The sequence below is a fragment of the Lagenorhynchus albirostris genome, chromosome 20 (genome assembly GCF_949774975.1).
Source record: "Lagenorhynchus albirostris chromosome 20, mLagAlb1.1, whole genome shotgun sequence".
Classification (NCBI taxonomy): Eukaryota; Metazoa; Chordata; class Mammalia; order Artiodactyla; family Delphinidae; genus Lagenorhynchus; species Lagenorhynchus albirostris.
Window position 1 is genome coordinate 30087996 of NC_083114.1, and position 15166 is coordinate 30103161.

A 15166-nucleotide genomic window follows, 5' to 3' on the forward strand; every position below is an offset into this window, starting at 1 on the left:
GCTAATAAAGATGAATAAATGTTCATCACATGGACATCGTCTAGTCTAATCAGATGGACCAAACAGGTCACTTTTCAGAAGCTATTTTCATATCTAAACTGAGTCACTGCAGACCAATATAGAGCTCATCCTTTTCCAAAAAACTACTATCTCTGTAATACTTCTGGGGAAGTACATCATTGGGAAGGCACAATGCAATTTAAGAAATGAATTGCTACATCCACCGTGGCTTGAATAGTACTTATGTCACATCACTAAGGGCCTTTCCTTTTTCACTAGTTTCATATTCCTAGGCTTTCCTTTTGTTTCTGCAGTGCTTATTAGGAAAACTGAGGCAGAATCTAATAAGAAAGTTCTAGTCAATTTAAAAGACTTTAAATCAGAAATTTTCTGCTGTCATTGGATTAGCAAGTGAGGGATCAACCACAGAAAGTGGACATCCAAGATACCTCTCCTAAAAACCAGTCCCATAATCCTACTATTTGAATTTAGGATCCTAAAGAGGGGATAAGATAAAAATGTTATAGTCTATCCCACTACCCAAACTTCTCTCAGAAGCTTAAACCATACATAAACTATTAAAAATATCAGAGGTATAGCTTCTGTTAGGTGACTACTAATCAGCTTCTCCCAAAATTTGCACACTATCTTTTATAGATGAGAATTTATACTTACTGAATGTAAAAATCTAAAATAAGAAAACACTGTGTTAAATCTCTTAATGGTTTTGTTCACACATTGTACATTCCCATTTCAAAATTAAAATATTATATATGCATCCTTTATCCTTCTACCCCTCAATATTAATAAAAATATAAAGCCTTAAAACTTAAAAATCTACCAACATTTTATAAATACAATTATATTCAACAAGCTAAATACTTTTCTTTAGAAGATACATTAAATAAGTGATATATTAACAAAACCTTCTTACCATTTATGATAATGTATCATTAAAATTAAAGAAAGATATGAAAATAGAAGAACGCTCCCGTAAATATAGAAGAATCAGGGGCTGTTAAGTGTGATGGATGGTCCAAGTCCGGACGCCTTGCTTTTGAAACAGAATGCTGGGTTAGGAAGTAAGAGCATTTCCTGGTTAATCACTTAGAAAATTAACTCTTTCCCAGGGTTTCTCCCTGGAATTCCTGACCCATTTAGACCTGTGATCTTGGTTACCTCACAGGCCTTTGTTTCTCACACAATTTCCTCTAAAAGGATCACACTGTGACTTGAAACAGATAGACTGAACTCCCCACTGGAGTTGTGCTGACTACTTTTGAGAGTGGCGAGACGACAAACCAGCACACCCACACAGATTATTCTCCGGTACCATAGATGCAGCTGTTTTTAGATGCTTTTTGACTGTAACAGAAGACCAGGAACTTTCATTTGAAAGGGATCTGGGCAGCAAAAAAAAAGACTGCTAGATGGTTGGTAGTTTGTCCAGGTAAACAATCTGAACTGAACAGCTGTAGTAAATACCAAATTCCCAATTCTCAATTAACAAAATTCTCAATTAACAAAAAAAAAATACTTTTTTTCCTTAAAGAACTGAAAGAGCCCCAACAGTGTGTCATGTGCAAGGCTAGTCTGCCTCCAGCTACAGCCAGTGCACAATGTCACGTTTGTCATCCATTCTCACTCTTTTAATTCTTCCTCCTGTGGAAAGTGCTCCTGTTTGCAGGCCACATCCACCAGCAGATGAAGATCTAGAAAGAAAAAAGATTTGTTTACTCACTCTTAGCTTCTCGAACTAGAGAGTTCAATAGACAAGTCTTTAGACAAGAAGAACAAGTTGCTATGTTTCACCTGTAGAATGGGCTCTAAAATCACATTACCTCATCAGATTCTCAATTTGGGGGGCATTCCCGTACCTCTAAAGCACACAGATGCAGCCCAGTTGTTAACCCAAAGAGACTAACAAAGTTTAAAGTTTCTCTCCTTTTAGTGATGTGGATAAGCCTCTTTCCAACTGACTTTTATTATAAGTGAAAAATTAAGGAAAAGTGCCAAAAAGATCAAAGTGAAATAAACACACACAAATGAAAATTCATTTCTTCGATGCTATAAAAATAGATAGGTGGGTTTTGGGAATATGAAAAAGTAATGCCTTCAGAAATACAATGTTAAAATAAGTAATCACTACCTTTCCAAAGTTGATTGCCTCCAAAAAATTTCCACTTATTGACTAACACAGCTGATTCTCTTATAAAAAGGTCTACCTGAATTGTCTGTTAAAAATAAAGTATACCCTTCAAGGAGGTCAAGAAACAAAGAGTGGTCATTAAGACTGGAAAGGAGTAAAAAAGTGAGCTCTCAGTTCAGGCACTAGGTTCTTTAACATAAAAAGCTAAGACCATGTACAGAAATAGAGTTAAGTGTTGTATGAAAGGAGAGAGAAGGTTAGCACTCCCCTTGACAAGGATGGAAAAGGCCTTCGGGCCTGACAACAGGCATGCGGTTAAGGCACTGCCACCTACTTTATGGCATCTAACCACTGTTTTTAGCAACCTAAGTGTCCATCGACAGATGAATGGGTAAAGAAGATGTGGCACATATATACAACGGACTATTACTCAGCCATAAAAAGAAACGAAATTGAGTTATTTGTAGTGAGGTGGATGGACCTAGAGTCTGTCATACAGAGTGAAGTAAGTCAGAAAGAGAAAAACAAATACCATATGCTAACACATATATATGGAATCTTAAGAAAAACAAAAAATGGTCATGAAGAACCTAGGGGCAAGACGGGAATAAAGACGCAGACCTACTAGAGAATGGACTTGAGGATATGGGGAGGGGGAAGGGGAAGCTGGGACAAAGTGAGAGAGTGGCATGGACATATATACACTACCAAACGTAAAATAGATGGCTAGTGGGAAGCAGCCGCATAGCACAGGGAGATCAGCTCGGTGCTTTGTGACCACCTAGAGGGGTGGGATAGGGAGGGTGGGAGGGAGGGAGACGCAAGAGGGAAGAGATATGGGGATATATGTATATGTATAACTGATTCACTTAGTTATAAAGCAGAAACTGACACACCATTGTAAAGTAATTATACTCCAATAAAGATGTTAAAAAAAAAAGATGTGGCACATATATACAATGGAATATTACTCAGCCATAAAAAGAAACGAAATTGAGTTATTTGTAGTGAGGTGGATGGACCTACAGTCTGTCATACAGAGTGAAGTAAGTCAGAAAGAGAAAAACAAATACCGTATGCTAACACATATATATGGAATCTTAAAAAAAAAAAAAAAAGGTTCTGAAGAACCTAGGGGAGGACAGGAATAAAGACCCAGATGTAGAGAATGGACATGAGGACACGGGGATGGGGAAGGGTAAGCTGGGACAAAGTGAGAGAGTGGCACTGACATATATACACTACCAAATGTAAAATAGATGGCTAGTGGGAAGCAGCCGCATAGCACGAGGAGATCAGCTCGGTACTTTGCGACCACCTAGAGGGGTGGGAAAGGGAGGGTGGGAGGGGAGGAGATATGGAGATATAGGTATATGTATAGCTGATTCACTTCGTTATAAAGCAGAAACTAACACACCATTGTAAAGCAATTATACTCCAATAAAGATGTTTAAAAAAGAAAAGAAATAGAGTTAAATGGCCTATCTGAATAACATAGTCAGAAATGAAGGAATCCTAATGTGGCTTCTAGATTCAGTCTAATTAGTTTGCAATTTCTAGAGCAACATGACCAGGGAGCCTTTTTTAGGTTGATTTTTAGGTTTACAATTTTGTCCTAGTAGCATTTTGGAGTTAAACTAAATTATACAGAATGAGTCCTTTATTTCCTACTAGACATACAGAGACTTTTGTTACTATATTTGTAGAACACAACCTTTGTAGGATTGATCAACAGCCTGGGCAAGACAGCTGATACAATAAAATAATTCTACCACCAACTATGAGTCAATCTAGAGGGCATTTGGAACAGTATCTAATTTTTTCCATATTTTGTGAAAGGAAGACCAATCACTAGGAGAAGGTACTAGCTCATCTGGTGAACAACACTGCAACCTATCCATAAAGAACAAGCAATATCAGAATTCCCTGGCAGTCCAGTGGTTAGGGCTCCAAGCTTCCACTGCAGGGGGAAGGGGTCAGTCCCTGGTTGGGGAACTAAGATCCTGCATGCCATGCTGTGAGGCCAAAAAAATTAAAAACAAACAAACAAACAAAAAACAAGCATCTATCCAGATAAGCATCTTGTAGAGGGAGAACAGACATCAGTTTATCACTTACAAGTGGCTTCTTGTACATCCATGATCATGGCAGCATTATTTACAATAGCCAAAAAGTGAAAGCAATCCAAGTGCCCATCGATGGATGAATGGAAAACCAAAATGTGGTAGCTTCATACAAGGGAATATTATGTAGCGTTAAAAAGGAAGGAAATTCTGACAAATGCTACAACATGAGTGAGCCTTGAAGATATCACGCTAATTGAAATAAGTTAGTCACAAAAGGATAAATACTGTATGATTCTACTCATATGAGGTAGCTAGGGTTGTCAAATTCATAGAGACAGAAAGTAGAATGATGGTTGCCAGGGGCTGCAGGGAAGGATGGAATGGATATGGAATTTCAGTTTGGGAAGATGAGAAAAGTTCTGGAGATGGAAGGTGGTGGTGGTAGTACATAATGTGAATGTACTTAATGCCACCGAATTGTACACTTAAAAACGGTTACAAAGGTAAATTTTATGTTATGTATATTTTACCACAAAAATGGCTTCTTTACAGTCTAAAGAACAGTGACAATGATTACAGTAATATCTTAATTTATATAACGTCTTTTTTTCAAGTAACTAAAATGCATTATTAGAAGGTCATCTAATTAATCCTGAGGAGTGAAGAGACGACTGAAAGAACCTCTACACTATATGGCTAATAAGCAAAGCCAATGGTTTCTAAATCTTGCTGCACATTGGAATCACCTGGGGAGCTTTAAAAAAATACTGAGATCGAGGGCTTCTACCCCCATACATTCTGATTTAATTGGTACAGAGTACAACCTAGGCATCAGGATTTTTAAAAGCTGACCAAAGGATACAGAATGAGTAATACCTAATTATGATCATTCTCTACACACTTCAACTCCATATCAGAATAAGAAGGAAAGACCATATGGTGACAGAAAATACGAAAATAAGAATTTGGAAAATGAACAGACCCAACTGCAACCCTGCTTTGAAAGCAGAGTAGGAATTCTTGATAATGACAAAGGTAAAGACTATAAAGCACCTACAGAGCTCTTATGGGGAGGCAGACTGAAGAACAACAACAACAAATCTTCTTTTTTTCAGTGAACAAATGTCATTTATTTAATTGACACTTTATTGTATTGATAGGTTCAAATAATGGACAACAGCACATCACAAATAGGCATGTTTAAAGAAACAATAGTCTGTATGGCTCTGTAATAGTCTCAGAATGAGTTACGTAGTGAGTTATGTATGAGCAACAAATCCTCTTAGCCTTAATGATTGGGCTTTAAAACAGCATTTGTCAGTACTTCCCTGGTGGTCCAGTGGTTAAGACTCTGCGCTCCCAATGCAGGGGGCCCAGGTTCAATCCCTGGTCAGGGAGCTAGATCCCACAGGCTGCAACAAAGATCCTGTGTGCCACAACTAAGAACCAGGGCAGCCAAATAAATAAATATGTTTTTAAAAAAAGCATTTGGCACACAGCTTCTAAGAACAAGCATCTAAACACAATAATTTTATTAAAGTGAGCTTCCTTCATTATCAAAGCTGCCAATCAAGGAATTAAAGTATAGAAACCAATAAAAATGCAAAAAGACAGAGACTAGCCTGATGTTACTAGAGGTTTATAGGACTTCATTCAGGAGAGAACCATGATCCGCCAGAGGGCAGACAGCAGAAGCAAGAAGAACTACAATCCTGCAGCCTGCGGAATGAAAGCCACAACCACAGAAAGATAGACAAAATGAAAAAGCAGAAGACTACATCCCAGATGAAGGAACAAGATAAAATCCCAGAAAAACAACTAAGTGAAGTGGAGATAGGCAACCTTCCAGAAAAACAATTCAGAATAATGGTAGTGAAGATGATCCAGGACCTCGGAAAAAGAATGGAAGCAAAGATCGAGAAGATGAAAGAAATGTTTAACAAAGACCTAGAAGAATTAAAGAGCAAACAAACAGAGATGAATTATACAATAATTGAAATGAAAAATACACTAGAAGGAATCAATAGCAGAATAACAACTGAGGCAGAAGAACGGATAAGTGACCTGGAAGACAGAATGGTGGAAATCACTGCTGCAGAACAGAATAAAGAAAAAGGAATGAAAAGAAATGAAGACAGCCTAAGAGACCTCAGGGACAACATTAGACGCACCAACATTCACATTATAGGGGTCCCAGAAGGAGAAGAGAGAGAGAAAGGACTCGAGAAAGTATTTGAAGAGATTATAGTTGAAAACTTCCCTAACATGGGAAAGGAAATAGCCTGCCAAGTCCAGGAAGTGCAGACAGTCCCAGGCAGGATAAACCCAAGGAGAAACACACCAAGACACACAGTAATCAAACAGACAAAAATTAAAGACAAAGAAAAATTATTAAAAGCAATAAGGGAAAAATGACAAATAACATACAAAGTAATCTCCACAAGGTTAACAGTTGATTTCTCAGCAGAAACTCTGCAAGCCAGAAGGGAGTGGCACGATACATTGAAAGTGATGAAAGGGAAGAATCTACAACCAAGAATACTCTACCCAGCAAGGATCTCATTCAGATTCAACAGAGAAATCAAAAGCTTTACAAACAAGCAAAAGCTAAGAGAATTCAGCACCACCAAACCAGCTCTACAACAAATGCTAAAGGAAATTCTCTAAGTGAGAAACACAAGAGAAGAAAAGCACCTACAAAAACAAACCCATAACAATTAAGAAAATGGTAATAGGAACATACACATCAAGAATTACCTTAAACATGAATGGATTAAATGCTCCAACCAAAAGACACAGGTTCGCTGAATGGATACAAAAACAAGACCCACATATATGCTGTCTACAAGAGACCCACTTCAGACCTAGGGACACATACAGACTGAAAGTGAGGGGATGGAAAAAGATATTCCATGAAAATGGAAATCAAAAGAAAGCTGGAGTAGCAATACTCATATCAGATAAAACAGACTTTAAAATAAATAATGTTACAAGAGACAAGGAAGGACACTACATAATGATCAAGGGATCAATCCAAGAAGAAGATATAACAATTATAAATATATATGCACCCAACATAGGAGCACCTCAATACATAAGGCAAATGCTAACAGCTATAAAAGAGGAAATCGACAGTAACACAATAATAGCGAGGGACTATAACACCTCACTTACAACAATGGACAGATTATCCAGACAGAAAATTAATAAGGAAACACAAGCTTTAAATGACACAATAGACCAGATAGATTTAATTGATATTTATAGGACATTCCATCCAAAAAACAGCAGATTACACTTTCTTCTCAAATGCACATGGAACATTCTCCAGGATAGATCACATCTTGGGTCACAAATCAAGCCTCAGCAAATTTAAGAAAATTGAAATTGTATCAAGCATCTTTTCTGACCACAATGCTATGAGATTAGAAATAAATTACAGGAAAAAAATGTAAAAAACACAAACACATGGAGGCTAATAAACAATACACTACTAAATAACCAAGAGATCACTGAAGAAATCAAAGAGGAAATCAAAAAATACCTACAGACAAATGACAATGAAAACACGATGATCCAAAATGTATGGGATGCAGCAAAAGCAGTTCTAGGAGGGAAGTTTATATCAATACAATCCTACCTCAAGAAACAAGAAAAATCTCAAACAATCTAACCTTACACCTAAAGGAACTACAGAGAGAACAAACAAAACCCGAAGTTAGTAGAAGGAAAGAAATCATAAAGATCAGAGCAGAAATAAATGAAATAGAAACAAAGAAAACAATAGCAAAGATCAATAAAACTAAAAGCTAGTTCTTTGAGAAGATAAAAAAAATTGATAAACCATTAGCCAGGCTCATCAAGAAAAAGAGGGAGAGGACTCAAATCAATAAAATTAGAAATGAAAAAGGAGAAGTTACAACAGACACCGCAGAAATACAAAGTATCCTAAGAGACAAGCAACTCTATGCCAATAAAATGGACAACGTGGAAGAAATGGACAAATTCTTAGAAAGGTATAACCTTCCAAGACTGAACCAGGAAGAAATAGAAAATGTAAACAGACCAATTTCAAGCACTGAAATTGAGACTCTGATTAAAAATCTTCCAACAAACAATAGTCCAGGACCAGATGGTTTCACAGGTGAATTCTACCAAACATTTAGAGAAGAGCTACCAACCATCCTTCTCAAACTCTTCCAAAACATTCCAGAGGAAGGAACACTCCCAAATTCATTCTATGAGGCCACCATCACCCTGCTACCAAAACCAGGCAAAGATACTACAAAAAAAGAAAATTACAGACCAATATCACTGATGAATATACACGCAAAAATCCTCAATAAAACACTAGCAAACAGAATCCAACAACACATTAATAGGATCATACACCATGATCAAGTGGGATTTATCCCAGAGATGTAAGGATTCTACAATATATGCAAATCAATCAATGTGATACACCGTATTAACAAACTGAAGGATAAAAACCATATGATCACCTCAATAGATGCAGAAAGAGCTTTTGACAAAATTCAACACCGATTTATGATAACAACTCTCCAGAAAGTAGGCATAGAGGGAACCACCCTCAACATAATAAAGGCCATATACGAGAAACCCACAGCAAACATCATTCTCAATGATGAAAAACTGAAAGCATTTACTCTAATATTAGGAACAAGACAAGGATGTCCACTCTTGCCACTATTATTCAACATAATTTTGGAGGTCTTAGCCATGGCAGTCAGAGAAGAAAAAGAAATAAAAGGAATACAAATTGGAAAAGAAGAAGTAAAACTGTCACTGTTTGCAGATGACATGATAACTACACATGGAAAATCCTAAAGACGCTACCAGAAAACTACTAGAGCTAATCAATGAATTTGGCAAAGTTGCAGGATACAAAATTAATGCACAGAAATCTCTTGCATTCCTATACACTAACAATGAAAGATCAGGAAAAGAAACTAAGGAAACAATACCATTCACCATTGCAAGAAAAAGAATAAAATACCTAGGAATAAACCCACCTAAGGAGACAAAAGAACTGTACTCAGAAAACTGTAAGACACTGATGAAAGAAATCAAAGATGACACAAACAGATGGAGAGATATACCATGTTCTTGGATTGGAAGAATCAATATTGTGAAAATGACTATACTACCCAAAGCAATCTACAGATTCAATGCAATCCCTATCAAACTACCAATGGCATTTTTCACAGAACTAGAACAAAAAATTTCACAATTTGTATGGAGACACAAAAGACCCCAAATAGCCAAAGCAACCTTGAGGGAAAAACACGGAGCTGGAGGAATCAGACTCCCTGACTTCAGACTATACTACAAAGCTACAGTAATCAAGACAATATGGTACTGGCACAAAAACAAAAATACAGATCAATGGAACAGGATGGAAAGCCCAGAGATAAACCCACACACCTATGGTCAACTAATCTATGACAAAGGAGTCAAGGATATACAATGGAGTAAAGACAGTCTCTTCAATAACTGGTGCTGGGAAAACTGGATGGCTACTGTAAAAGAATGAAATTAGAACACTCCCTATCACCATACACACAAAAAAATTAAAAATGGATTAAAGACCTAAAGGTAAGACCAGACACTATAAAACTCTTAGAAGAAAACATAGGAAGAACACTATCTGACATAAATCACAACAAGATCTTTTTTGACCCACCTCCTAGAGTAATGGAAATAAAAACAAAAATAAACAAATGGGACCTAATGAAACTTAAAAACTTTTGCACAGCAAAGGAAACCATAAACAAAACAAAAAGACAAGTCTCAGAATGGGAGAAAATATTTGCAAACGAAGCAACGGACAAAGGATTAATCTCCAAAATATATAAACAGCTCATGCAGCTCAATATCAAAAAGACAAACAACCCAATCAGAAAATGGGCAGAAGACCTAAATAGACATTTCTCCAAAGAAGACATACAGATGGCCAAGAAGCACATGAAAAGCTGCTCAACATCACTAATTATTAGAGAAATACACATCAAAACTACAGTGAGGTATCACCTCACACCAGTTAGAATGGGCATCATCAGAAAATCTAAAAACAACAAATGCTGGAGAGGGTGTGGAGAAAAGGGAACCCTCTTGCACTGTTGGTGGGAATGTAAACTGATACAGCCACTATGGAGAACAGTGTGGCAGTTCCTTAAAAAACTAAACATAGAATTACCACATGACCCAGCAATCCCACTACTGGGCATATACCCAGAGAAAACCATAATTCAAAAAGATACATGCACCCCAATGTTCATTGCAGCACTATTTACAATAGCCAGGTCATGGAAGCAACCTAAATGTCCATCGACCGACGAATGGATAAAGCAGAGGTGGTACATATACACAATGGAATATTACTCAGCCATAAAAAGGAACGAAACTGGGTCATTTGTAGAGATGTGGATGGATCTAGAGATGTCATACAGAGTGAAGTAAGTCAGAAAGAGAAAAACAAATATTGTATATTAACGCATATATGTGGAGTCTAGAAAAATGGTACAGATGAACTGGTTTGCTAGTCAGAAACAGAGACACAGATGTAGATAACAAATGTATGGGCACCAAGGGGGGAAAGTTGGCGGGTGTGGAAGAATTGGGAGATTGGGATTGACATATATACACTAATATGTATAAAATAGCTAGCTAATAAGAACCTGCTGTATAGCACAGGGAACTCCACTTCGTTGTACAGTAGAAACTAACACAACATTGTAAAACAACTACACCCCAATAAAAAAATAAAATAAAATACATAGAGAGAGGAAAAAAAAAAAAGAAGAGAAACTTGTATACTCCTCAGAGAAGATAAGTGTTTGAGAATCACAGTGGCTGAGTTGATTTGAGAGCTGAAAGGCCTCCAGGGACAGAAGCATTGCATCTACTCATTTGGGATTTTTTTTTTTTTTGGCCGCACCACACAGCTTGTGGGATTTTAGTTCCCTGCCCAGGGATCGAACCCAGGCCCTTGGCAATGAGAGCACAGAGACCTAAGCACTGGATGGCCAGGAAATTCCCTGGGAATGTTAACTCCTACTAAGAACACTCTCTAGGATTTGGAGGCTATTACCTTAACGAAATCTCATCTATAATCCAATAGCTACAAAATAAGAAGTCCTTTCTTCAGGAGTGGACTGAACTTTGCTCTTAAACATTCAGTTTCCCTTAACTATAAAGTAACCTATCAGAACATAAGAGAGTGTAGCTTGCACAATAAGACTGATATCTGGGTGTTATTAGGGTGATTAATATCTGGCTATTACCCTATCTTGGTTTAGGGTAATATCATTGTAGAAATTGGAGCAGCATTATTGAGTCTAATTTTCTGCACCTCTTGATGTTTTTTTATCCAAAAGGTATTTTCTTAAGTCAACACGTGTTCAAAAGGCCTACACACAGCATGCAATGACTGTGATTAACAACCTCCTTCTAACAAAACGCACATCTATTGAAATCAGTACAATCTGGATACCTAACCAACTTGAAGTCTCCTACTTGAAAAAAAATTCAAAGAAAGCTTAAAGTGTAAGAAGATGCCCTAGGGAAGACAAATTTTCAAAATAATTCAGTTACAGAAGGGCACTGATAAGTTCTGGGATACAGGAAACCCCTGTTCAATGGGATACTGAGCAACATAATGACATTCCAACAGTTAATGGTGGAATCATAGTACTTCAAAATTTGGGGCCAAAGGAGTCTTTAGAGGTGATTTCAAGAAATTCTCTTATTTTTACCATAAATAATGGGAGAGTTGGAACTTTATTGAGGGGAGGTACTGCTAATGATAGCGACAGTTGAAATTTAAGTGATATTTTAGAAATTTTACATTTAGTTCCTACCTTTAATACTTTAAAATTGGATTTAGTATACATCATCTACAAGAACTAAACTGAATACTAGTTCATTTTGAGTCCTCCCACAAGTATCTACTGACTCTTTTTTTTGTGTATGTGCTGAAACCCGGGAACAAACCAGGGACCCCTCCTGACTCTTAATGGCTTCTCTGGCCATCAATGATCAGGACTGTGAAAAATTAGAAGCTAAGAATGAGGACTTTCTAATACAGGGTGTAACAGTCTGCATGTTTATATCTCCTCAAAATTCATGTATTAAAACCTAACCCCCAATGTGATGGTGTTAGAAAGTGGGACTCTGGGGAGGTGATTAGGTCCTGAGGGTGGAGCTCTTATGAATGAAATTAGTGTCCTTATAATAGAGACCCCAGAGAGCTCCTCTGTCCCTTCTGCCATGTGAAGACACAGCAAGAAGACAGCAGTCCATGAGCCAGGAAACTGGCTCTCACCAGACACTGAATCTGTTGGCACCTTGATCCTGGATTTCCCAGCCTCCAGAACTGTGAGAAAAATTCTGTCATTTATAAGCCACCTAGTCTATGGTATTTTTGTCATAGCAGTAGAATGAAGTAAGACACAGAGTAGGCAAACTTTTTCTGTAAGGAGCCAGATAGCAAGTACTTTAGGCTTTATGGGCTACATGGCCTCTACTGTAACTACTCAACTCTGCTGATGCAGTATGAAACCACAGATAATATGTAAATGTATGGTATGGTTGTGTGTTCCAATTCAACTTTATTTATGGATACTGAAATTTGAATCATTTTCATGTGTCATGAAATATTCTTCTTTTGATCTCCCCCCCTTCAACCATTTAAAATGTAAAAAAATTTACTTAGCTTAGCTACATGCTTAGCTTGCAGGCCATATAAAAACAACCAGTGAGTTAGATTTGGCCCATAGGCCATAGTTTACCAACTTCTGCTCTAATAGCACACACCACAGCTTTAACCAAGAGAAATTTAACCAAAATAGGAGAATATTTCATCAAATCGAATATTATTATACAGTTGTCCAAGAAATTATATTTTCTCCAAAGAAGATCTACAAATGTCCAACAAGCACATGAAAAGATGCTTAACATCATTAGTCATGAGGGAAATGCAATTAAACCCACAATAAGATAGATACCACTTCACACCTACTTAGCAATGACTATAGTGATGATAAAAAGCGGAAAATAACAAGTGCTAGGGAGGATGTGGAGAAATGGGGACTCTTGTACACTGCTGGTGGGAATGTAAAACGGTTCGGCCATTATGGAAAATAGCTTGGCAGTTCCTCAACAGTTAAACATAGAATTACCAAATGATCCAGCAATTCCACTCCTAGGTATATCCCCAAAAGAATTGATATCAGATATTCAAATACATGTACAATATTTATAGCAGCACTATTCACAATAGCCAAAAGGTAGAAACAGCCCAAATGCCCATCAGCAGATGAGTGGATAAAAAATTGTCATATATACATACAACATAATACTATTTAGCCATAAGAAGGAATGAAGTTCTGATACACATGTTACCTTGTGGATGAACTTTGAAAACATCATGCCAAGTGAAATAAACCAGACACAAAAAGGTCACACATTGTATGATTTCATTTATACAAAATATCCAGAATAGGTAAATCCACAGGGATAGAACACAGACTGGTGGTTGCCAAGGGCTTGGGAGAGAACGGAACGGAGAGCAACTGCTTCATGAATATGGGGTTTTCTTTTGGAGTGATGCAAATGTTTTGGAACTAGATAGAGCTTGCACAACATTGTGAATGGCCTAAGTCCCATGGAACTTTTCACTTTAAAGTGGTTAATTTTCTGTTATGTGAATCTCCCCTAAAAATGTATACTTTCCTATCAGTTTGAAATGATGGGACAAAAAGAAGGGGAAAGCAGAAAATGGCCATAAAAATAAAACTCATAACCAAATGTATCTCAGTTTTCAATGTCAGAGCATAGTAACGAGATATAGGATGGTTATCTTTAGTAAGACATATGCAATTCTTAGTTCCAGCAGAATAAAACTGTACAGGACACTACTTTTGTATCCCTAGTGTACCTAGCACTGTACCAACCCCAGAGTAGTTGTTAATAAGCACTCATTAAAAGCAACCTATGGGTTGAATTTGACTCCCCAGATGTTCAAAACTTATCTTTTGTTGGCTAATTAAAGATTGTTCATTGAGACAGAAAGTAAAATAGGTTTTCCAGGGTCTGGGGGGAGAAGAGGAATAGGAATTGTTTAGTGAGTATAGAGTTTCAGTTTTGCAAGATGAAAAGAGTTCTGGAGATGGATGGTGGTGATGGTAGCAGAACAATGTGAATGTACTTAATGCCACTGAACTATACACTTAAAAATGGTTCAACTTTATGTTATGTGTATTTTACCACAATTTTTTTTAAGATTGCTTTTTTCCAAGGATCTTTTTTGAAAAGTATATTAGTAAGATAACAGTGTATAAACACTGAGTGCCACAGGTAATACTCCAGGTGCTGGAGATACAGCAATGAACAAAACAAAATCCTTGCCCTCATGGAACTAACCTTCTAGAGGGGGAGAAAAATAATAAATATAAAATGTCAAGTAGCGATGAACATTATAGAAGAAAACCAAGGAAAAAGAATAGGGACTGAAGGAGGGCAGGACATGGAGAATAGGGTGCTATTACAGACAGTAGGATCAGGAAGGTTCCTATAATGAGCTGGCATTTGAGTAGAGAACTGAATGAAATGAAGGAGCAAGCCATGTGAATACCTGGGTGAAGAACATTTCGGGCAGAGGGAACAGCAAGTGTGAAGGCAGGACCATGCTTGGTGCGTTCAAACAATAGTGAAGGGGCTGCTATGGCTGGAATAGATGAGAGAGAGAAGGTGGCAGGAGATAAAGTCAGAGCAGTTACCAGGAGCCAAATCATAGTAAGGATTTTTAGATTTTATTCTAAATGTGATGGAAAACCACTGGAAAAATTTAAACAGGGAAATAATTTTAAAGTATCACTCTGATTGCTGTGTGGAGAAAAAACTGTAGGGGCACACAGTGGAAGCAGAAAGA

General features: G+C 37.3%; 1 protein-coding gene and 2 non-coding genes across 3 annotated transcripts in view; 2 read left to right on the plus strand and 1 right to left on the minus strand.

Annotated features, from left to right (window-relative positions):
- Positions 1-1641: 1641 nt before the first annotated feature.
- The window catches only part of HSF5 (heat shock transcription factor 5), a 48992-nt gene continuing 35467 nt past the window's right edge, over positions 1642-15166 (minus strand). Inside the window, exon 6 of the mRNA XM_060134743.1 lies at positions 1642-1712. Coding sequence (XP_059990726.1) covers positions 1642-1712 — 71 coding nt within the window. The remainder of the gene's footprint in view (positions 1713-15166) is intronic.
- On the plus strand, positions 2382-2509 carry LOC132512461 (U6atac minor spliceosomal RNA). The gene has a single exon (XR_009538188.1). It is a non-coding gene; the product is annotated as a U6atac minor spliceosomal RNA (small nuclear RNA).
- On the plus strand, positions 5541-5613 carry TRNAG-CCC (transfer RNA glycine (anticodon CCC)). Its single transcript has one exon. It is a non-coding gene; the product is annotated as a tRNA-Gly (tRNA).